Source organism: Pteropus medius, unplaced genomic scaffold, assembly GCF_902729225.1.
Source record: "Pteropus medius unplaced genomic scaffold, Ma_sr-lr_union100, whole genome shotgun sequence".
Classification (NCBI taxonomy): domain Eukaryota; kingdom Metazoa; phylum Chordata; class Mammalia; order Chiroptera; family Pteropodidae; genus Pteropus; species Pteropus medius.
The window spans coordinates 6,390,665-6,416,405 of record NW_024349801.1 but is presented as its reverse complement, the minus strand read 5'-3'; the positions used below and the strand labels follow the sequence as shown (position 1 = coordinate 6,416,405).

The window sequence follows — 25,741 nt, the reverse complement described above, 5'->3', positions numbered from 1 at the left end:
TTGCAATATGTCCCTCCTTGGAATCTTCTATGTCAGTGGCTTTGGGAGAGTGGGTTGCTATTGCTTTTCAATGAGTTGTCTTTTGTTACTCAAAGTGCAGACCCGGGGTGGCGTCCCTTTCCATCAACAGCACTGCTTTCCCTGTGGACAAGTCTCCCTTTCTCTGTGCTGGCTGGAAACAAATCACTAATTGAATTTCACCTTTCATAGTTCTGGAAACATGACAGGCTAGTGCCTCCAATTAATTTCTGAGGCAGTGTTGAAGAAGAGGCATGCTCCATCCTCGTCAACACAGCAGGGCTGAGGGAGCAGAGTCCCCTCTGCATCTCACCCACTACTGCAGGGAGGGTGCAGTTGTTCTGGGCCCTTCTTATTCTGGCAGCTGACCTTGGCTTGTTCAGAAGTTAGGACAGGAAGGCTGCATTCCTTCCTCCACCTAATATTGATGGAGGGTCATATGTATGCCAGACACTGGGTGCCTACTGACCATACAGCAGCCAACAGGGCGGACACAGCCCCTGTTCTCCAGAAAACTCTGGGCAAAATAGAGAAGTCAAGACGTGGTAGTTCCAGGTGTCTTGAAAGTTTAACTAAATCCAACGTAGCAGAGCCAAATTTGTGGAGAAAGAAAAGGATCGGTACTGGGATTCAGTAATCAATGCGTACGGCCTGTGGCTTTAGGAAAATGCTTAAGAGATCATTACAGTGGGACTTGAGAGACACCTACAGCAGAATGTGCTGGGACTGTGGCTGCATGGAACAGATGTTTCACCCTTTTTTGAATTCAAAGGTGGCTTTAAGAAAGGTTAGATACTTGAGTCACTTTCAAGAGTTTACCAAATGGGCTATGGGAGGAAGGATATTCAGACACTGAGAATAATGTATGCAGAAGTCCAGGGCAGAGCCATTTAGGGAGCAGCAAATAACTGGATGTATCAGACAAATACATATGAGAACCTGAGGGAACTGAGCCAGCAAATCACAAAGGGTCTGGTGAGGGCTGATTGTGCCTTTGGGCTTCATCTCATAGCTAGGTGATGGAGGATGGAGGATGGAGGATGAGCCAAAGCACCTGGGCACAAGCCCTCCCTCTGCCACCTACTAGCTGTGTGGCCTTGGCATGCTGTCATTAACCGCTCAGCTTCCTCATCTATTAAATGGAGATAATAACAGCACTAACACTGTAGGATTGTCAGGGATTAAATCAAATGGTGCACCTGAAACCCTTAGCACAATGGCCAGCCTCTTAACTAAGTGTTCAGTAAATATTAGCTATTACTGTTACTACTAGTATTGTTAATGTTAGTATCTATTGCCCGGAGGTGCGGCAAGGTGGAGTGGGCAGTGATGGGCTTTGAAGTTAGATGAACCTAGGTTCGAAACCCGACTCTTCCATCACTCATTACATGGCCTAGGTATGTCACTTAATCTCCCTGAGCTGTCCCTACCTCCTCTGCCCCTCCATCAGGGAAAGTACGCATCCATCATCCAGCCACATGCTCAGGACACGCAGTCTCAATAAATGACAGCCGTTATCATCTCCTCCCCTTCTTCCTCCCTCATCATCATCAACACCAATGTCTGTTATCCTCAACAATGATGACTTTAATAGTAATAGTAAGCAGGGAAGTAACATAAGGTGGATTTCGTTTTGTGGAGAAGAATAAAGAGCTTGAGGCTGGAGGAGAGAAAGTCAGTAGGCCAGGCCAAGCCAGTGGTTACTAAACCGGTCCGCATTCAAAATACCAGGAAATTTCTTAAAATACAAATGTGCCTGCCTTTTCCTAGAATTCTAATTTGACAGGTCTGTTGTTGTGCCTTTAAGTCCCCCCACTCCCTCCCACACCGGGGATTTTGCTTCTCTTCAGGTGGCAGGTCTGAGAACTGTTGTTGGACATATGCGATGAGGATGACCTGGCCTGGGACAGAAACAGAAGAGGATCCCAGGGCAGAATGGGGGCTGCGTGGGTCTCTTAGGGATGGCCCCCGGGCTGCAACTCTATCAGAGGCTAAAACTCACCCACCACCTCCATCCCCCAGGAGAGCACACTCCTTCCCAGCCCTGTCTCACTAGGAGCTTCCGAAATCCCAGGGGCTGTCTGCATCCCTGTACCTGCCACATCCACTCTTGCTGAACCCCAGGTCCTAGAAGCAGATCCCAGATCTGCTTTCCCTCTAACTCTTGACACCTGGTTCTTTGGCCTCTCACTTTGCTGGTCTGTTTATTTACTTACTGTTTACATTTTTATTTCAGTCTTTCAAGTCACCTCGTTAACTCATGCTTGTGGTAATAACTCAAAGCACAGAAATGACTAAATTAAACCCGGGAGGAAACCCCGCTCTAATCCCACCCCAACACTTCCCAACATCATCACCATAAACAATTTCTGTGTTTCTGCAGACGTTTTCCCTTTTTAAAATCTATACATACATATCTCCAGACAGGGCTTTACTTCGTTTTGATTTGATTTTACAAATACATGGAGTTATAGAATGCAGTTTATCTTATAACTTGTCTGCCTTCCTCCTTGCAAAAAAAAAAATTGTGGTCATGTTTCTATGGCAATACAAATTCTCCCTCTCGCTCTTTTTTTTTTTTAATAGCTATATAACACTGTAATTTATTTACCCATTTTCCATTCTCAGGTTCCTTCCTTCCTATTGTTTTGCAAACCTGAGCAAGCTAACATCAATCTTCATGGACTATCTTTACAAACTGGCACTTTTCAGTTCTATTACGTAAATTCCCAGTAGTGGGACTGCCTACTGCTGACTCTCAGTCCCCTAACCCTGACTCCAACACTCAGTCCCCTAATCCTGACCCAACCCAAGTCTGATGAGATCTCAGTTTCATGCCACGATTATAGTAATAAGAAAACAGCCACCAGGGACTGTCCTCGAATAGTGTCAAGAACTGGAAATGTTATCATGCAAAAGCTGTGTCTGTTTACGGATGATGAAATGACCTTTTTTCATGAATTTTTCTGTTTATTTGACATCTCTGCTGTCAATCCCAACATAAACACTTGGTTTTTGCTCTCTGGCTTGTCTAATTTAAATACCAAAATGGCCAACTAGACAATAGCAACTCTTTTTTGTCTGATATATAGCCAAGTCATGTACATTTTACAGTTTTATAAAAAGAGGAAAAAAATCTTATCATAATGAAAATAACAGAACTCAGAAAACCCACTGGTATTTTGTCCAAAAATATTTTGTTAGCACTAGTATGTAGCAATATCGTTGATAAGAAACCCATCTTGATCACCTTATTATTCCTTAAAGAGCTCTGAAACCTTTCTTCTTAGAATGCATTCCATTGGGAGAGAGGACAGAGGAAAAGTGATTAAATTATCGGGCAGAAACACATGACTATAAATAATTGACTCTCTCATGTTTCATGAGCCTTAACCTCTTGTTTCAGAATGTTTATTTCCTTTATTTCAAAATGTTTATTTACTTTTCTCCATTGACTTTAATTAATTTTGCCTTTGGCTCATAAACAGGTGAAACTGAAAACTTTTTTATTTGCATTTTTATCTTGAAGCAAGCTAACTAATTAAACTTTCCAATTTGGTTTCACTATGCCTACCAGGGCCATAGGAAAATGGCTGACAGGTTCATAGATTTGTGACTATTTTCCTAAGAAAGAAGTGGCAGGAGCTTTTGGAAATTATGATGGTTCTATAGAAATGCTAAAGGTAAAACTGTCTTAAGCTTTTTCTCTAGCACTGGAAGAGAAATGAGCAAATGAGATACAAAAAGTGATAAAAAGAAGGTCTAGAAACTACATACCAGTGAACTTCCCTTGAGTTCTAGAAAAAGTGTAAAAATGGATTATGGCCACATAGTTTTCAAAAGTGTTACTCAACTGGTAGACAAGAGAAATGCCTAAGGCACAAGATATATAGAGTTCAGCCTGATTCATGACAAGTTTTTCTATGAAATCTTAGGAATTAAAAAAAGAAGATACCTTTACAAAAGGGTAAATATCCAAGGCATTATCATAGAGAGGATAAGTAACCAGAGTGTGTAACGAACCCCTAAATTCAGTAAGAATTAAAGAAAAAAAAACAATTAAAAAATAGCTAAGAGATATAAATAGTCATTTCACAGAATAAGAAACATAAATAACAAAAAATGTAAAAAAACCGTTCAAACTCATTGGCTATCACTGAAATTTGATTAACAACCACAATTAGATGTGATTTTGTGTCTACCTGATTGGTAAATATTAAGTATCGAAATACCAAGTTTTGGCAGTAACACGCAAAAACAAGGACTCTCGGTCACTGCTGCTAGGAGTGTAAATTGAAGAACAGTTTACCATTATCTACTATAGTCAAAAACGTGTGATCTAAGCTTAGGTCTATACTTGCGAGGCACTTTCATATGTGCACCTGGACGCATGGACAAGGATGTCGCTAGCAGCATGATGAGCAGTAGCAAAAACGGGAAACGACCTATGCTCAGTGATGGGAGCACAGCCGAATAAAGCACAGTGCAGTCATCCGATGAACTGCTCTGAAGCACCGGAACATACTCTGCCATGGGAACACAGTTCGCAGACAGAAACGTACAGTACGATTCCATTTATAGAGAATTCAAAAGTGCGGAAAATTAATATGTTTAGAGACAGATAAGGAGTAAAAAATGAAGCAAAATGATGGATTAAGAGACATAAAATTCCTGATAACCGTTTTCCTTGGCAAGAAGGAAAGGGGATACGATCAGGGGGGACATGCAGAGGCTGCAGTGGCATCGTCTGTGATATTTCCTAAGCTAGGTGCTGGGTAGAAGTGTGATCGTATTCCCTCTAGTACTTTGCTATATGTCGTGCATGTATGTGTCTACATATGGGTATATACATATGTGCGCACATGTGTACATGTATTCCTGTGTATGTATGAAATAATTTATAATTTAAAAGTGAGAAATGTGGGCTAAACGACATTTATTAGGCACTAATTCTATCTCATTCAACATTTATATCAATAACTTATCAAAATCATGCCTCATCTAGAGGAGATGAGGGACAGCTAATATGTCAGATGATGGAATCAGGTTTTCTAAAAGGCAGGGACACACTGCCTTTAACTAATGGTCTAATGTCACGGACATGAATGCAAAGTCTTCACCTTGAGATTCTTAAAAGTCAGCTCACTAAATCAGGGCGAGATCCCCTAAGGTAAACAGAAATTCACGTGAAAACAATGCTGGGGTCTTAGCTGACCACAAACTCAGAAGGAACCTTCTGTGTCATGCCTGCCCAGATAACTGATTTCCATTTTAGGGACAGTGATCATTCTCCCACAGCCAGCACAGGTCAAGCCACATCTTGCATATTTTGCTCCCAGCGCCTTGTTTTGAGCAAGAAGTGGGCAGGTTGCAACAAGATCAGAGGATGGTGACTCGTAATGAAAGATACATCAACATAAAAGTTTTCAGTTCATCAGTGGGGGTGGGGAAGAGCTGGAGCAGAACTAGAGGTTTCCAGAAGATTGGTTTCAGCTTAGTATGCACAAGATCTCACCAACAGTCAGAGATGCCCGAAGAGGCAGTTAGCTGCCTTGGAAGGTGTAAGCTTGGATCCCTGAATATGTTAGAACAGAGACTGGATAACTCACTCTCCCTACCGTTGTGCTGGAAGGTGAACTCGATGGCTCTGATGTCCCTTCCATGTCATGGCATCTATGAGTCTGTGAAAATAACCAAAGAGAAGCCACAGGGGGAAAACAGGAAGGCATTCTGGTTTAATGGAGACTGAGGGGAAAGCATGGCACTCACAGGGCAGATGGCCGAGTTCTCTACTTGTCCTTCGAGCAGCAATGACTGCCCTTGGTCTGTTCAGCAAGACCTGTTTCCCTGCTGACTTTGCCCCTAGGAAAAGGGCTGTTGAAACCCAATATCCAGCTCTGGAAAAGAACTTGGGCTTGGGAGCCTGAACACCTGAGTTCAAATCTCCCCTGGCTTCCAGTTTTACCATAAGATCTAAAAAACCATTACTATCTTTTTCTGAGTCTCAGTCTCTTCTGTTTAAACAAGAATGAGGATATCTAATTCAGAGGGTAGAGACGATTAAATAAGGAATAGAAAACACTTGATATATCATCCCTTTCTCATTACCCCTGAAAATTGTGAACAAAACTTCTAATCCTCTTCACTCATTTATTCATTCACTCATCCAAAAATACTTACGTCCCAGGTACTTTCTAGCCTCCTAGCCATTGGAAAAATACCTGTAGAGACGATAAGCCCTTCCCTCAAGTACAATGACTGAGACTAAGCAGTAAATTGACAATCGCAATCCAGTGGGCAGAGGACTAGGGTGAGGATGACCAGGGAGAGAAGAAGGCTCAAAGAGAAGAAATATTTAATCCTGCCTCAGGAAGGAGGTAGATGGCAGACTCCCCAGAGCATCCTAATAGATGAGCAGAAATTACTGAGATGAAGCCGCACTGGTATGATGGAGGAAGAAAAGTGTAAGTGTCCATGCCTGAGTGAACAGCATGTGCCAAGGCCCAGATATGACATAGTATGGTGAGTCTGGCAAAGTTCAAGTTCAGTGTACCAGCCAGAATGAACTAACTTGTACTGCTGTAGCAAACAATACTGAAAATTCAGAGGCTCACAAAAAATGGTTATTTTTACCCATGATAATGTCCAACAGCATCTGGCTGGGGTCTCTGCTCCATGTCATCTTTTCTCTGGAATTCAGGCTGACAGTTCAAAGCAGCCACTTTCTAGAACATTGGCAGTTGCTGTTCAGAGGAAGAGATAGCATGGCACATTACACACTGCCTCTTAAGGGACTGTCAGGAGGAGAGGGGGCACGTCTTCTCGGTGCTTACATCTCACAGGCCAAAGTAAGTTGCAAGGGCCACACCCAAACCCAACAGAGATGACTGCACTCTTTCCACAGGCCAGAAGGAGAACTGGATGTATTTACTGATAGCAATAATGATCATCACATTCAGTATGGAAGGAAAGAGAGGGGACAAAATGGGAGGAGAGTGAATGAGAGAGAACCATCAGCCAGGTCATGAAGGTTCTTCATGCTATGTTCTACAATTTTTACTGTATCTAACAAGAGCCACTGAAGAATATCGAGTCTGGGAGTGACACAATTAACTGCTCATTTTAGAAATTGGATATAGCAGGGATGGTATTCATTCATTTGTTCCACAAACATTGACATCAGTGATACAAAGCAGACAAAGTCTCCATTACATTCGGTGAAGGGAGGGGGAATTATTAACCAACAAGCCAAACAAATAAATTTAGAGCATTTCAGTTGGTGATAAGTTGTAGGAAAAAAGGAAAGATGGGTTAATAGTTAACAGGTTTTCTCCCTGTTAAAGGGAGAAGAGTCACCAGTAGCATTAAGATGAGAGAAGTGGTTGCATTAGAAAGCTATTAAAAGGTAGAAGCAACAGAACTGGGTCAACTTACAGAATTCTAAGAGGGTAAATGAGATAAGACATATGGAAATGCCTAGGGCAGGAGGCTTCAATAAACATTACTTGGATCTGAATTTAGAGTTAGAATAGCTCTTTTGAAGCATTCTGTCCCAATGGCCGTAGATGTGACATCAACCCTTTTCAGGAGAATAGATAACAGACAAACCATTCAGCTGGTTTATTAAGATGGAAATTTTCAGAAGGGTTTAAATGGAGAGATTTATGTCAACAGGAGCTGTATTTAATTGATAGAGTCACCCAGAGGTAAAGGAAATGTGAGATGCTTGATGCCTGTGTGGCTGTAGCACGGGGGGAATGCTTTAGAACACTCAAAGCAGACCTCCTCATCAGCTAACTGTGAATTGATGGACTATGTGTGACCTCGTGTGCCTTTCTGTGGAATAAGTAGAAGAGATTAAAAACAAAGTTGCCTTCTTCACTTCTCTCTTTCCATTCTTCACTCTGGCAGTCAACACAATTTGCAGGTTTATCAGCTGAATAAGCATCTAACAAACTCTCTCCTCTCCCACTTTCATGCCCTTTTGGCACCATGAACTTGAATATCACTGGCATTGCTCTGTGTACCAAATGAGGATCAAAGATGCTGCAAGTTGAGGGGTCCCCTAAAGGTGATCCGATAGTTCGCCCTCCTCCAAAGGCAAGACTTCTTTCTGGTACCCCACAGCAAGTGTTATTCAACCTAAACACACGTGCTCAGCAATGGGAGCTCATCGGCTTACCAGGCAGGACTGTCCATCATTGGACAGCTCCCATGGCAACCATGTTGTTCCCCAAGACCCATTCACTGGTCTTCAATGGGAGCCACATGGAATTATTCCATTTTCATTTAAATATGAATTCATTCTCGTATTGGAAGGTAACATGATCCATTTTTAAGGCACCTTTCAATCATGTAGGCTAGTTCCTCCTTTTTTTGTTTGTATCCTTTCTTCCCTTTAAGTCTTAAAAAGAAGACTTCAGACTCCCAGACAAGACAGGCCCAATTACTACAACTCATCTTTATACAGCAGTACATCTAGACCGCCCACCAGCCCCTCTCCTCCTGACGTTGTCTGGTTTCTCTGTTTCCCTCCAATACCATGGGAACCAGGATGATCCATGATTCCAGCCATGATCCAAGTAGAACAGAATACAAGGGTGAGGGGTAGAAGGTTCTAACCCTTTTCCATAAAAAAACTTACTTCTCAGGACAGAAAGGAAATGTAACCCATATTAGCTGACATTCAAAGAAAACATTCTTATTGAGCCCTTGCACTCGATTAACTCCAAAGCTGCTTTCTGCTCAAACATTTTGTTGTTCAAAGGGGGAAAAAATATACTGTGTACATTTTTCTTTCTTTAAAGATTGGAAAGAAATGAAGAAAAAGCTCGTCTTGTCCATGTTTTTATAACAATATAAAGCATGTGTCCTCTGTGACAGAGATATTTCTTTCCCTCTAAATCCAGCAGAGCTGATGATAGAGCTTAAACATGAACAAATGTCACACATTCGTCTTCCTGAGCCACTTTGCTGCATTTCTGAAAAGATGACACGGCTTCTGCAGGATCGGAAATCTTGAGATTTAGCAACTGGCCCTTCACGTGTCTTTGGGAACTGAGCCTGGAAAACATGTCTATCATTAGCTGACCCCAAGAACAGAATTTATGACCTCTGAGGGCAGAGGCCCAGCGGCCATTCATCACTGAATTGATTCTTGGGAAACTGATCCAGAAACATTCTTTGGGTGATAGACATGTGTCTTGTTCATGTTTGGGCCCGCCCCATTTCTGCTCTCTGCCTCCAACCCCCTCCTTCTTGGCAGTACAGACTCTGAGTCAAATGCTGGGTTCCAATGCTGATTTCACTAGGGACCAGCTATGTGACCTTGAGCCAGTCACCACTGTTCTCCCACAGATAAGGGGATAAGAACAGAACCTCCATGAGGTCAAGTTCATGTACGATGGTTTAGCACAGCTCCCCACATATGAAGAGCAGCCAGTGTGGTAGGCTGAACTGTGGCTACCCAAAGATATCAAGTCCTGATCCCTAGAACTTATAAATGTGACTTTTTTCGGAAGAAGAGTTTTTGCAGGTGTGATTAAATTAAGGATTTTGAGTAGAAGAGATTAGCCTGGATCATCGGGGAGGAGAGGCGGTGGTGGCATGTAATCACCGTGGTCTTTAGAAGAGAGAAAAGCAGAAGGGAAGAACACAGACGGGCAGAGAAAGAGGTAATGCGAAGATAGAACAGAGATGGGAGAGGTTGGGCCTCAAGCCAGGAAATGCCAGCAGCCACCAAAACTGAAAGAGGCCAGGAACAGATTCTTCCTGGAGCCTTCAGAGGGGGCAGGACACGGCCGGCACCTTGATTTCGGACTCCTGGGCTCCAGGAGAGAATAAATTTCTAAGGTTTTGAGCTTCCCAGTATATGCTAATTTGTAACAGCAGCCTTAGAAAACTAATGCAATCAATGAAGTGTGAGCCATGAGCATCACTGAGATATGAGAACTGGGGGGACAGAAACGTGGTCACACTGTGGGGCGGTGTATACAAACCCACAACAGATGCTCGCTCAATTAAAGAATTCACAGATTGCTGCTTTTCTGCATCTCCCTTTCTTACTGTCTCCTTTTTCTGTCTCCTTTTTCCCTTGTTCTGTCCCCAATGACATTTAACTGCCTGCAAACCATTCCCCAGTATAAGCTTTAATCTCTCATTTAATTGCTAGCTGATTCCTTTCTTCCAGTGCCCACAGTGGGTGGGCTTCTGACGGCTTGCCTTTTGGTAAAATGAGTTGCTTATGATACATGAACTGCACAGAACTCTGCAGCTTGTCTTGATGTTTCTTTTCTCTATTGGACTACAGTACTTTCCAATTTTGCTAGGCCATGCCTGGGGCAGATATGTATTTAAGAGATCAAATTCAGGAGAAACCGAATGTTCCAGAGCATCAACGCCAGTGGTTGACATGGTGGGTGATCAGGACTTTTAACTCGGTGCTTTTACAACCTGACTTGCAAGTAGAGCCTTAGAGTCCCTAAGCCCTTAAAAATCTTTAATGTGCCCACTCTCCTAGCAGGAGGGAGAGTTTGAAGACAGCCAATGGGGCTATTTTTTAGGCTTTAATGCCTCATTGCCCTCAATACATGGGCAAGTAATTTTGTAGAAGAAAATGTTTTAAAGACCTGAATGCTAAGTAACAATCATATAGTCAGGGTTCCTAGCAGACCTTTCACAGTTGGTAATGCAGGGGGAAAAAAAAAAAACAATTTAGGACTGTCCCTGCCCTATATCTCAGCTGGGAGAAGCTAAAGACATTCATTTGTAAGCCACCTTACACCAAGGGGGATCCACAGTGCTCCGCCACACGATACTTGCAGAGCGAACGTGAACATGTGTTTTGTCTAGTGCATGCATCATACTGCAATGCGATTTTGTGTTTAAGCATCTCTGTCTCTCTCCCGGTTGAATTTGGCAAGTTGAGGGGCCAAGACTGTCTTATTCATCTAGATATCCACCGTCCTAGCACATGGCCTGCCACGAAGTCGGCCCCAATAGAGTAGAGTTGAACTAAATGAATGTTTACAACAACAAGCAGAATTTCTTCCTTTCCTGGTACAGGACTAACTAGAGAACACACCACTTATATTTGAAACATATGAGATTCTTGGATCGTGCAAAACACAAAGGATGCATTAACACACTGATGAGGCGGCTGTGGTCTCCCCTTAACGTAACATAGGCTGAAGAGACACTTAGAGGGTGTCACGTTAACATGACTCCTGCCATTTTCATAAATGTCTGTTACCTGTCCACAAACAGTCTCTGGGTGACTCTCTTTTGTAACAGGCAACTGTTATAGTATAAGATGTCCCATTTCGGATCTGTGTGGCTCTCCTGGGCCTTTAGTTATAGTGACTCAGCCCACACATACACACCCATTGGCACACCCTCACTTTAATATTCAACTGTGTTTAGTTATAGTGACTCACCCCACACATACACACCCATTGGCACACCCTTACTTCAATATTCAACTCTGTGTGTTTCCTGCCTCCAGAACCCTCTGCCACGAGGGAGGGAGGCGGGAAGATCAGAGTCAGAAAAAGATGTGATGGTGAAAACAAAGGTCAGAGATTTAGAGAAAAATGTGAAAATGTTATGCTGCTAACTTCAAATGAGGAAGGGGCCGAGGAGCCACAAAATGCAGCACAACAGTCCCTCTGCCACTTCTTGCTTGTGACATCAGCCCTTTGGGTGTTGCAAGACAGCTCTCTTGGCCATTCCTTTGCAGGGCTATAGTGGAAGTTTATAAATTATTTGGCTAACAGGAACAGTTTCAGAAATGACAGACAAGGCTAAGGGGATAACCAAGATCAATTCAGCAACTTGAAAGAAGGGGCTGTATCTTAATTACCTCTGAGTCACCCAGTGCGTGGGATAGACCCTGAAACGTTGAGGCTTAATACTGAGTGAAAGTGATGATCACCTCTATTATACTTGGTAGTCTTCCCCTATATACAACCTAAAAATTGCCTCAATAAGAAAAAGCATTCCACACTAACTTTGCATTCATCCAACACTTGTACTTCAAAAGTGGAGCCTCTGAGCCAAGCTTCTCCCATCTTCTAATAACAATATTGCCAAAGAGCACAGAGCCCTGAGCTGAATATTAGATATGTTAACTCATTTAACCCACACAACAACCCCATCACGTGAGTACCGTCATTATCCAGGGGAGATTCCAATTGAACCAGCCTGAGTCATGTGCCTATTGGCCTTTTCAGCTTAGGGAGCAGGTGCCTTTGGTCTCTCCCCTGCCAGACTATTCCCACGAAGAGAACATTACAGCCTGGAAAGGCAACCACCATCGTGAGGCTGAAATGCATACATGGGAAAGACAATTTAAAAATGAATAAGAATAAAATAAAATGAGAAAATATTCATACAAAATGAGCCAGACACTATTGGATCTCTTCTCCATTCACTCCATAAGCAAAGATTTACCGAGCACCTACTATGTGCCTGACCCTGCTCCATTCAGTGGGATATGAGAGTGAATCAAATGTGTGTCATTTAGTTTTATGTGTCTAAGTTATTCCCTGAGTGGCACCCCGATGGCCTGAAAGAGGAAATGTAGCTTTCATAAGTGGCATTCACTGTAGAGAGAAGTGAGCATGAATAAAAATGACTCCGGTTCCACGTGTCACAGATCGTCATGGAGAAGCTATGCCACCCATCCCCAGGCTGCAAGCCCAGGCATCTAGAGGGATTCCTTTTAGACCTCAACCTCAGCGTGCTTAATTTCAGATTTTTGCGACCCTGATAAACCTCCTTCATCAAGTTTTATTCTTCATAAAAGATCCATTTCCCCAGACTCATAAAGCAGCTCCTCCTAATTCAGTGTTATTTTATAAATACTTTCATTGCTAGCATCAATCACCGGCAGCTGACTTTCCAGCCATAAAACAACAGCTTGCAACATCACCACATTACCCAATATGTATTTACTTATCAAGTTGAAGAACACATGTTTGCAAAATCAGCAACATTACAGCTCTACTAGCAATTTGCCGGCACTTTCTTCCCATTGAATGCAGAGTCTCGAGTCTCGGATGTGCCATATTTCAACATCCCAGCTCATTTGTATCTTGTTACTGCAGTAATCACCAACCGCCCCTTCTCCCATGCAAACCTCCCTGAGCCCCTCATTGATCATGCCTGTGACTTTAGACAGGTTATTCACTTAACAAGTGCAGTTCTGAGGTCATTGATCATCTGCCCTGCACTACAGCTCTGCTTGTCCCTTGGGCTCTTTGAGGTGGCTCAAAGATGCCCCAGCAAGCTCTAGTGGATCAGGACAAGGGTGTTCTCTAGTCAGTCTTCACAGAGTGTTTTTGAAAATTCATTATCCAACCAACAAATGCAATTTTATATGCCTAAGTGACATAAGCTGTGCTGGAGAGGAGTGGAAAGAACAAGCACCTTGCCAGGCCACTTGCCAGCCAGATAACCTAGTCAACATCATCACTATCTGTCTGCCTCAGCTTTCCTCCCCATAAAATGGAGCTAATGATGCCGATCTCACATGGTTGCTGGGAGGATTCAATGATTGCTATGTCCCAAACTGTCTGTAGGATGGTGGGAACCCTCAATAAAGGTCAGCTCTTCCTCATACAGTTTTCTCTGTGTCCTCCTGAGTACATGCTCAGCCACTTGCCGCAGTGATCTTAGAAAGGTTATTTGACTTCTCTGAGCGTCCTTTTTTAAAAGTAGAAATGACTTAATTACCCTGGGGGGCTATTACAAGGACTTTTCCCAGCACAAGTAGGTCCACACATTCATTTCCTTCTCCGTGGAATTATTGCAAAGGCCCCTTCACTGGGCCCTCTATATTTTATATACATCTTCAAATCAACTTTAACACAGTGGCAGGTGTCAGCCCATTTTATAGATGGGGAAACCGAGGCTTGTGTGAGCTTGCATATATTGCCCAGATCACCTAACCAGTAAACAGAGGGCCAGAGTTTACACCTGCCTGGCCCCTATCTATTCTCAGAATTTCACTCTCCAGACCCCACACCAGATTAGTAGATTCAGAATCTCCTAGGGTGAGTTTCTGGCATCAGGAATATTTTTAAAGCTATTTACATGATTCAAATGAGCGGCCAGGGTTGCAATGCCTAGCCCCTTGCTATATTCCCTCAATGTCACACTGGTGTGTGACCCACATCTGGTGGGACCCAGATTGCAAGGGAAAAACTAGGCAGAGGTAAGTGTCTAATTAAAAAGAAGAAGAAGATGCCTGGGATCCAGCAAATCAAGGCAGAGGTCAGGAAAATAGCAGCCCTCTGGTGTCTAAAGCAAGCTCAAGAAGAAGTAGTGTGAACTTCAGCCACCACAACCTAAGCAGACCCTTGATTTCTTGTGCTATTATGTAATGCTTCTTACCTAATAGGGAGAAAACTGTTGGGGGAGCCTGTGAGCAGTTGCAGAAAGGGCCCTAATGATGGAAACAAAGGCCTCTGCATTGTGGTTTGATTGGCAGAAGGCAGGATCACTGAGATGCCTGTGTCCAGTGAGAGTCTCGGTGTCAGTATGCATTTCCCAGGCCTCTTGCAGGTCTGGCTCCTGACTCTTAACCAGGACCAGCTGCATAATTTGCAGAGCCTCTTGCAAAGTGAAAATGCAGGGCCCCTTGTTCAACAATTATTATGAATGTCAAGAGGGTATCAGCAGAGCATTAAATCAAGCACTAGATCCTTCTGAGCAAAGAGCCCTGGGCATAGGTCTCAGGCCCATGAAACTGGCCCTGATCTTGAGCTGGCCTTAGATACCAGATCTGGCCAATAGACTGTGGGTAGTAGTGACTTGTGTCATTTCTGGCTGAAGAATTTAATGAGTCAGCAGCATGCAGCTTTGCATTCTGTGTGCTCTTCCCACAACAATCAGAAAACCACGTGGTCCCAATGGCATGGCTACAGGATGCAAGGGCCTGGACCCCTACATCACACCTGGGAGAAGAGCTGCCCTTGGACAGGAGCTCCAAAATGGACTGAATCTGAGGGAAGAATTAACCTTGTGTATTAAGCCATTGAAATTTCAGGATTGGTTTATTATCCTAGTCTAGCCTAGCCTAAAATACTTCATGTTTTTAAATAGCAAAACTGCTTCACCTTTGCCCTTAAATAGATATAAATGATAGGGATAATAGGCCTATTACTCAGAATTTACCTAGAAATTAATATTTAGTGCCAATCAGACATTAATTATCCATCTGCTTCCCATTCCACTTCCATCATTACCTTGAGCTGTAATAGAGGAAATAAAAATATTCATTTTTATTTATTCATCTTTTTAATTTATTTCTTTACTCATTCAGCAAATGTTTACTAAAATCTTACTACTCACAAAGCATTATCCTGGTAACTTTGAAGAGTTCCATGCATTGAAAATACAAAATTTAATCAGAAAAGCTAACTGGTTAGTATTAGCATATTATTAAACATTATATACTATGCTGAATTTGCATATTCAACGATATTAATATCTGAACCATCATGTGGGGAATAAATACAGAAGAGACAGGATCTCTACCCTCAGTAAACTTCACATCTAGAAGTTCCTAGAAGAGAGGCAAATTGTGGTTTCAATTGTTCAAGTGCAGGATTTTTAAAGGGCCAGTAGTGCCACATTTAGGGACACTGGTATGAACGATTCTAACATGGGGTTTCTCAGCCTCAGCACTACTGGCATTTTGGGCTGCATAATTCTCTCTTGTGAGGCTGTTCTGTGCATTGTAGGCTGTTTAGCAGCATCCCTGGCCTCTACCCACTAGATGCCAGTATCACATACCCCACCCCAGTCGTGACAATCAAAAATGTCTCCAGACATTGCCCAGTGTTCCCTGGGAGAAAAAAAATCACCCCTAATTGCAAACCACTGCTCTGAGGAGAATTAAAATTACCTTTTTAAAATCTTTTAAATTGGTTAAGCAAACAAAAACACACACAATTTCCTTTTGTTGTTTCTAGAGTCTTATGAAAAAATATTTTCATATTTGAGAATTTCACTACTTCATGTTTATCCAATACAAAGATTTCTTCTTATTATTTTGGAATATTAGAGATAAATATTCCATTTAAAATTGCTTTTTTGAAACGTTTTAGATCAGTTAATTCAATATGGAGAATCCTGTATCCTTTTAAAAGAGCTACACATAAATAAATAAATAAATAATAGAAAGATTAAATTGAAATTTTTAACAGGTTTGAGAAAAATATTAGTTTAAAATTCCGTACGAAATGAAGAAACTGGGGCAATAAAATGCATCATGACAGGAGGACCTCACATTTTAGTCACGTCTTATCGTAAATCTCAAAAACAGGTATTGTTCCTAAAACCTGGTCTGTCGAAGCTTAATTAAACAATATCTCACCAGAAAAGGAGAGCAAAGCTTCTGCGAAGAGCGAACGAAGAGCGGGAGCAACTGAAGGATTCAAAGAATCATAAAGTGCTTCTGTCGCCACCATCTCTTCATCAGTATAGAAATAAACAACTTTTGAAAACAGGTGGAGACAACCATTGCTCAACTTGTCATAACTTATTACCTATTTGACTGTCAATCTGTACTTAAAAAACCAACGAGCTCTAGGGAGGTAAAGCAAATTTGAGAGAAGTCTATTGCATTTCAAATCAAGCCTGTGGTAATTGCAGCTGCACATAGGCGCTCGTGGCTGCTATTAAAGGAAGTGAGCAACTGTCTCAAAATTTAAAGCATTCTTATTTTTAAGAACAGAGTTGTCTTCATATTTGAAAATACTTACTCAACTCAAAACCTGCATCAGAAGTATGTACTTTGTGCCAGTTTGACTCAGTGTTGTTTACATACATCCTTTAAAGCAATCGAAATGGTCAGTGGTCAACGTATTAACAGTGATTTAGTGGTGACATCATTGGTGGCCCCAAAAGCCCAACATTTGAGAAACGGGTTGCATTTTATTCTCATCAACTCTTTACCTGCACCTGTTGCTTTTTGTTTTAGTTCATCCCCAGAAAATGCTGTGCTTTTTGGTTATTTGAAATAGCAACTTCCACATTAAAAATAAACTCCGGAAATGGGGCCAGAGAGTCACACCAGTGGGTCTCAGCTACAGTCGAAGGAGAGGCCAAAGGTCATTGACATCTTTATCAAAACTCCCATTATCAAGAACTTTCTGGGTCTAGTGCATAGCCTGACTATCATATGAAAAATGCGAGAGGATCTTGGTGCTGATAAATGACAGTTCCTAGATAATTGGGGGACAGAAGGAAATGCCCTCAAAAGGGGCAGTGGTGACAAAGCTAAATCTCCCAAGCTTTGCTTTCAGTCTCAGCCTGCTTTCCCCCTTTCTTCTTCCTCAGAGTCGGGGTAGAAGCACTTCTCTATGCCCTCTGAGGATCCAGGCGGGGCTTTCTTCAACAGTCTCCACACCCAGAGCAGAGCGCCAACCTCCTCCTACCCCACCTGCTAAGAGAGTGTTTTGGAGATAAGCAGAAAAGCTTAAAGTGAATTATGAATAGTGGTTTCCAACTGGACACTCCTTCAGGAGTGAAGATAAAGCAGTTCTGAAATGCTAATGTAGGTCAAGGGGAAAATAAGACATTATTTACGATTCATTACATGGATGACTTTTCAGGAATGCACACACTGCAGAATGTGGGCTGCCTGTGGATCCCTATCAGATTGGTTTGGTTATCTTTTGTCGACTAATCATTTGACAGTTTTCCTATTCCTGTATACACAGAAACATTGATAAGACCAGAGGAAGTTGATTCATGAATGCATGCATGCAACCAAAGTTTCTAGGCTTGTCTAAGGAAAGAAAGGAATTGTTTCCTTACGAGATTTTAATTAATTCCTGCTCCTATAGCTCCTGAGTGTGAGTCCAAGAAAGAGTATGAATTCAACTCTAAGTGGTTGGGTCCTACAAGGTGTTTTGCTTGTCATTACTGCACACAGCACCGGGTCCCCCAGAACTGAGTAGCAAATAAAAATAACAATAAAACTTACACCTCTTGAGTATTTACCATTGCCAAGGCATTGGGCTTTATATTCATTAATTTATGCATTCTCAGTGGGGACAATATCACCCCAACAGGGAAGAAAATTGGTTCTTTGGGGGAACATTGAAGAGATTAGATATTACAATGGTTTGTGGCTCTGCAAAGGGCCGTAGTACATAAATATACAGTATATCTGCTGCGGGGGGTGGTGAGTAGGAAAAAAAACGTCTAAAAAGACTCTTTGTCTCTCGATGATGAAAAAATAAAGTTTGAGAAATACTGAATTAATTCGTTCAATGCCCATAACAGCCAATTAAGGGAGATGCTGTTTTGTAAAGGAAAAAGTTGGGGTTTGACTAAATAAAGGAATATGCTTAAGGATGCCCCGTTGGCAAATGCTGAGGGTTTTAAATGAGACAGCCCACACCCTAATGGTGCCTCTAGTACTGTTCAACCTTGAGTTTGCACACTGAGGTCTCTCTCTTCGTTATTAAGAACTGTTGGGAGAGAACTGGGTTGGGACCACCTGCTTGGTCAAAAAGCAACCCCAGATTGGTGTGACTGGTGTTGAGTCGAGGGAATGGCCGTGGTCTTGGGCCATTAAAGTTACATTCATAACAAGTCTCATGTCTGTCCTCTGATGGTCACAGCCAAGGGATGTGTCTACCTCTGAAAGCAAAACTTGGCCTGTAGGGTAACAAACTCATCTGGTTTGCCCCAGGCTGTCCTGGAATTCCCTAAGTCCCAGGCAAACTGGCCGGTTTGTCATCCCACATCTAGAACTCTCAGGTTGGGTGTTTCAAATCAAAGTACCCAGAACCCCTCAACCTGAAGGGCCCTCAAGAAAAATTTAGTTTCAAGTTGGCATCAGTGCAATTAGACATACCCCAAGATGCTTCTATGTTCCTTTCTTTCACCTGGCTGAACAGGTTTAGGTACCGATAGTCTAAGGACTTTGTTCTGACATGGGGAATAAGTTGTGCAATGCAGTATCCATGGTCACATTCTCTTGTCAGTAACGTTTGAGGCACATCTCTTAATTCAGTCACAGATCAGTGTTTGGGTCGCTTTAAAACCCACTACCTCCTCTCACAAATTTGATGTTTTATGATGATGTAACATTTTGTTACATCCAGAGAGCTCACTTAGTGACATCTTCCATTTCTGCTCATACTGGATTTGGTACTCTGCATCTCCCTGGAAAGATACATTTGCCCCAACTGTGCTATCAGATCTGAATGTCTTTGTCTTGATATATTATTTGCTTATGGGAAGACGGTTTAAAAAAAAAAAAGAGGCTGACATTTTTGATCATGTGAGAAAAATGTTTGGGGATGAAGTAAAAAGATTTCCAGAACAGAATAATTTCATTACCTGTGGCACTTAGCAAGCCATCTTTTGGAGCCTCCCACTTGAGGCTGGCTGACCTTTCATGGAGGTCGAAACTAGCCCCTCACCTTCTGATCTGCGCTCTGCTTCTCAAAGGCATAACTGTGCTCAAAGTCACAGAGAGACAAACCTGTCAACACCAGCTTTCAAGGTCATGACACTAGGCAGCACTTTAATCAGAGAAATACAGCCAAGAGGAAGGGGCTATCTAAGACAAAACAATCATAATTGTTTATCAGCCTGTTGCGTTGGCAGCCATGTCCTTCGACAAAGGAAAATAATGGCCCGACTTGAGACTTTCAGCTAGCCACTTGGAATTCTTTTATTTTGCTTTGGAGGGGCCACTTCTAGTTCATATGGCTCTGGGAGTGACAGGGTGATTATCATTTATTTTGATGCTCAGGAGAATATTGTGACAAGGGAGAAGACAGAAATGTGCTGTGTGTGGAGGATCCATACCCATGTCTATCATGTAATTATCATTTCTCTGCCATCAAAAAGCACACATTGGCATGAAATAAGCACAGACAGGAAGCTTCTGGGCTGATGGAAATCAATGAGCCCTTTTTCTTAGAGCCTAGGAATGGGCTCAGGTAAGGGGGAGGGTACCGATGCCTCCCATAGGCAGTGGGAACAGCTGTCCTGATGTTTACCTGCTGAACATCAGCCCTAGACTTGCAATTAGTTATGACTGCTGAAACCAGTTCCAACAAGGGACTCCAAGGGGCAAAAAAGAGCTCAGAGGAGGTAGTGAAGCATGCCTGGTTGTGAAAAATGCCCCGACAGCACTGTAGACAAGTTATCCATGACTTCTGATCAGTGTGGAAGAGGCAAAGCTACAGTGAATTATAAGAATGCAATTTTACTCAAACAGCATTGATAGAGTACCTACTACGTATCAGATACTGAGTTTACAAATATGAACAAAACACAGCATGTGCCCTCCAAGAGCTCAAATTTAGGACTATGCAGCCCCTCACATAAAGATTTTCTTTAAATGAAGAGATTCATCAATAGAGAAATTTGGGGAATTCTGCAGATTTGACCCGCTCTTGGAGATTTTCAATATGCATTTGCTTATAGGGGCACTTAACCATTTTCCAAGAGAAAACTGGCTTAACTATGGTTACCACATATTTTCCACATTTGTTTCTCTGCTGAGCCCATGGAACCAGAGTTCCTTGGCTACAACTTAGGAAATGCTGGCTTAGGAAGTAGGTTTATCCAGCCATTGTAGAACTTGAAAGTACAAAAAGTATGGCCCAGCTCCCAAGGGAGGAGCTGGCAAGAGCAGGATATTAAACCCACCAAATGGACTGGTACTCAGGATAGAGCCTTGATCCACTAGAGTATCATGTGGAAAAGCAGTGCAAACTACAGAGTGTGTGTGAGTGTGTGTGTGTGTTGGTATAGAGTTGTGATCTCCATAATAGAAACCCAAATCTAGAAACTAAGAGCAATGGGCAAGGTAGAAGGGAGAGGGCGAGGCAGGGCCACCTTGCATGGCAGGTTTTGTGGACAATTTAATTCTGAGCTCCTTTGTCTGAGGCCATTGCCTGCACTGCAGATTTGATCACAAAAGGCATCCTCCTCAGAGCACTAATGCATCAGGAACTATATTGAGTTCTTTAATATATTATCCCATTAAATCTTTACAGTAACCGAGAGAAAAGTGTTAGTAGTGTCTTCATGTTGTAAAAGGGAGATAGAGGCTTGGGGAGGTTTGAATAACTAGCCCACGTTCTCATAGTAAAGACCTAAACCTAGATATGTTACCTTACAATCTTTTTCTTCATTGCTGCAAACCTATCTCCTGACATAGGCAGTCTCCGTAGAGGTCAGTCTCAGAAGTAAATCCAGGTATGTATTCACACCTGGGTTAAGACAAAGGCAGGACCGAAGACCAAGTTTACTTGCTCTCTAGCTATTCATTAAAATAAAAAAAAATATTTCTGTGTGACCTTGGAAATACTACATGATAACCTTTTATTATGTCATGTTATCGAATCTGTAAAAAAATAACGACTAAAAAAGACATTATCAATGAATTCCTGATGAAAATTGGAAAACTCATAAATCTGAGAGGTTTTGACCATGACAGTCAAAAGTCACGATGACTTCATTTTTATACTTTCTTTTGCTCGTTCATCTTTGACTGCAATTAAAGGCAGATTAAATAGGACACAGATTCCATCAATCAAGCATTCATTAGACACTAACAAAGTGCAAGACACTGGGTCATGCTTAGTTAACCAGAGACTATTTGGTGAGGAATTGGTGGGGCTGAGGCCTCTTTCCATGCCTTTGGCCCCACAGACCTCACTTTGCCCATCACTGGGTGAGATTTCAGGCCTGAAAGCTACTTCTCATTTCTGATAGAGATCCCCAAGTATGCCTGTTTTCCTAAACCAGAAAGGCAAGTAAGTATCACTATTCACACTAAACTGATGTACTGAGACTGGCCATCTGGACCAGTGGGTTGAGAAAGAACCCTGATGCCATAACTTAATGGGAAACAGAGTGTCAAATGGTTTGCTGATATCTTCCAAAGGCGAGGGGCTTGCACATGCCAAGAATTTTCTATTCTTGCACTGGACCCAAAGGTTTGCCTTGCAACATTCTCACAAAGAAACAAGGAAGGGCAAAGAAATGAGGTAGAAGAGAGTCACATCTTGATGCATTAGCCTTGATAGCAACACTGGTGAAATTAACTGAGACTACTTAACAAACTGATCCAGCTTTAGTTTGGTCAGACTCCCCCTTGTTTGCCTGATCAGTCAGACATAATGGCTGACAATCTGATTCCTACTATGAGAAAAAGTAAATTGGCTCTGACGGTTTGAGAAGCGCTGTTATGTAAGTAAAAGACCTACCGGGGTGGTGGCTGAACTGGGTGAATTCTGTTTCCTTTAAGCATCCATATTTTATATATACATGTAAATATTCCTGCTAGGAACTGTAGGTCTACTGCTTTCATCTCTTACCAGTTAGGTCACACATTGTGGATCCAAAAGGCTTCGGAACCAGAAGGTGGGATTCTATGTTCATAGGAGACTAAACTGCCATGAAAAATTATGGTCAGGCAGGTCACCCTGAGCTAAATATGATAGCTCACAATTGCTGAGACCAGCAGGCAAACGTGCCTGATTCTGCTCTAGACCATGCTTCTATCAGTGCTTATGATTATGATCCTTTTAAATTAAATTTTAATTGCAAAAGCAATATATTCTCCTTGTAAAAATGACCAAACCATTACAAACTGAGCCAAAATCTTCCTTTGTCACCATCCTTAATCCAAGTCCCCTCTCCTTTCCCAAAATTAGCCACCATAACCCATGCAAAGTTCACCTTTATAGAGCTGCTTCTATGCACTTACACGTATAAACTGTACCTGCAAAACAGATGCATAAAGTATTGTGGAACTTTCTCTGTGCCGGCAGGTTCACAAAAATGATACCGTACTGTGAATAACATCCTTCAACCTGATATTTTTCACTTAATGCTCTCTCTCGGCGAGCGCTCCATGTTCGAGCACATTAGATCTACAAACTTTTTTAAACTGCTACAAAATGTTTCTTAGTGTGGGGATACCATCAGCAATTCCTCTGTTGTTGGACAGTTATTCTGTTTCTCAATATTTCACTGTGGTGGATAATCCTGCCACGAACACACTTGGCAAAAACCCTCCTGTGAGTGTTTCTCGAGGGTAGATGCCAAGGGGATGAATGCATTTTTTTTTTTTCTACTAGTCGCTGCTCAGTTTTCCCTGAAAGTTGACCAATTCCCATTCATGTCAGCTATGTGCGAGCAAGACCCTGTATCTGACACTCTTATCAACCCTTGACATACCTAATAGTCCTCATGTCACCCTCATCTTCATATTGTCTTTGTAATTAAAGTGCCTAAGACAGTGTGGCTGCCACAATAGGGAATGCTCAATCAATGTTTGTTCATGTTCCTTCAATTGGCATATCTTTTCCCATTACTTCCCCCTAGGCACCAGAGAGCTTTTCCGAACCCAGGTTAAATGAGGCTGTTCTCTTCTGTATTCATAAAGCCCTCTCTCAATGTACTTGATATTCTTTAGTATTTTTACCTTTCTACATGCTCTCTCTGCTACTAATCACTGACCTGCTGGACACTGGGGAATGTGCCTTTTTGTACCTGGCCCAGGGCCCCACGTGTAGTAGGCTTTCAATAAGGGCTTTTAAAATGAAGGCCATTGTCATGGGGCCACATCTACAATGGAATGAAAGCCCGTGAAAATGAACAGCATATCAGCAGAAGGAAAAATTAGGCTGTCAATCTCCTGAACAGCGAAGATATCTTTTCTTTATTTCAGGTCTTTTAACATGATGGAGCAGGGAGGGAGTGGGGAAGACAAGCTAAACCATCACAGAGCTAAAGAAATACTTTCCATTTTTAATTTGGAAAGTGATTGGCACATCACTTCATTGCCATTGCCTGGATGGGGGACAGGGGCTCTGCCTGTCGATGTCCCCCAAATGACCATCTCCCGTCCTTCTGTCCTGCCCCCTTAGGGACCACGGTGATGCGGATGACAGCCTTTGATGCAGATGACCCAGCCACAGATAATGCCCTCCTGCGTTATAATATCCGTCAGCAGACACCTGACAAGCCATCTCCCAACATGTTCTACATCGATCCTGAGAAAGGAGACATCGTCACCGTCGTGTCACCTGCACTGCTGGACCGGGAGGTGAGCTGAAAGGCACCCATTTTCTTCATGAAATTCAAATGTAGCTCTCACATGAGGGAAGATGTGGAGCTTTATATAGTAAAGGCGGAAATTAGATATTTACGCATGGTTGGGTGGGAAGAATCTATAAAAGGAAATGGGATATTATGTGAACAAAAAAAAAAAAAACCCCACACTATAAAAAGCAATACCATCTAGAATTATCTGAATTAATTCAAGCTGCTCTGTTTCCTCACCGACCACTTATTCTTGAGGCCCTAGTAACTGTGAACTCCTCTCCTTATCTTTCTGCCAGGAGGGAGAAGGAGGGATGAAGGAAGGAAGGAAGGGTGGGGAGGGAGGTGGCTTTGTCCAAGATCAACGACGCTTTCCTCATCAGAGCCAGGCGCCTTCAACTCACCTCTGTTCTTTCTCAAACTCTCTGCCGCATGCCCCTCTGTTTTCCCCTGGAACCTCTCTCTTCCTTCAGTCTCTGCGTTTTTTTACCATTAGGCTGTCTCTAAGAAACATTGTCCATCTTCTAGGTCAGGTGTCACAAACAGGTGACACATGGACCTCAGTCGGTCCATACTCTTGCTCTTTGGTTTGACCCAGGGCGTTTTAAAATTTTCACATTAGTTTCCATGTCAAAATATTTGGATTTTATATTTCTTTTTTTAAAAATTCCTACTTCCAACCTTTCTGAAAATCAGAAATTCTGGAAATGTTGGGCCCATTTCCACATGTGGACAATTGATGGTAATATTAGAGATGACGTCAGAGGGAGTGGGTGGCAAACTGTCCCATTTACGTCCCTCAATGTGCCTCTTGGCTCTGCCCTTTCCCCCGAGCTCCAGGTCTACCCTGTAACCCACCGCAGGCTCCCTTCAGGAGAGCCTCCTGACCCTTCAAACACAGCATACCATACCAACTTGGGGAGTCCCATCCACCCCCACCCTGCCCACCCCAAATCTGCTCCATTTTGGAATTCCTTGCTCTCTATATGGCCGCACTTCATATGTATGACCCCCTGCAGTCACCTTTAATCTTCTACAAGAACCATCTGCCATGGGGTCACTGCTGTGCATTTTCCCCTCAGTGTTTCTGATTAAACAAATCCTGGGTCAGAAATGCCTTCTCTCCTGCTTTCCATGCTGTAGCCTCTCCCATGATTCTGGGTTAGATCCACTTCCTCTAAGAAGCCATCCTCCTCCACCCGAGTCTTCTACAGTCTTGTTCTTCCTCTAATCTCCGCCTGCACTTACCTGTAGCCATCACATGGCATTTGCCACATGCTCTTTTAAGTTGCCATTTGTCTCATTAAAGAATATCCCCTTTTTGTCTAGACCTATGTGTGGTCCAATGTAATAACCACTAGTCACATGTACTTATTTAAATTTTAATTTACAGTAGTTGAAATTAAAATGTAAAAATCGAGTTCTCGAACTATCCACATTTCAAGTGCTTGGTAGCCTCATGTGTCTAGTGGCTACTGTATTGGCCAGAACGGATGTAAAATATTACCATCATCATAGACTGTTCTGTAGAGCAATGCTGGCCTCCACTGTAAATTACTTGAGAACAGAGACTCTGATCATATGTATGTATGTCTCCCCACTGCCTAGCATAGTTTGAGACATCTTAAAA

General features: G+C 42.5%; 1 protein-coding gene across 1 annotated transcript in view; it reads left to right on the top strand.

Annotated features, from left to right (window-relative positions):
- Nucleotides 1-25,741, top strand: part of CDH13 (cadherin 13) — a 967,094-nt gene that overhangs the window by 710,796 nt on the left and 230,557 nt on the right. The window contains exon 7 of the mRNA XM_039888803.1: nucleotides 23,937-24,115. Within this exon, the coding sequence (XP_039744737.1) occupies nucleotides 23,937-24,115 (179 nt within the window). The remainder of the gene's footprint in view (nucleotides 1-23,936; nucleotides 24,116-25,741) is intronic.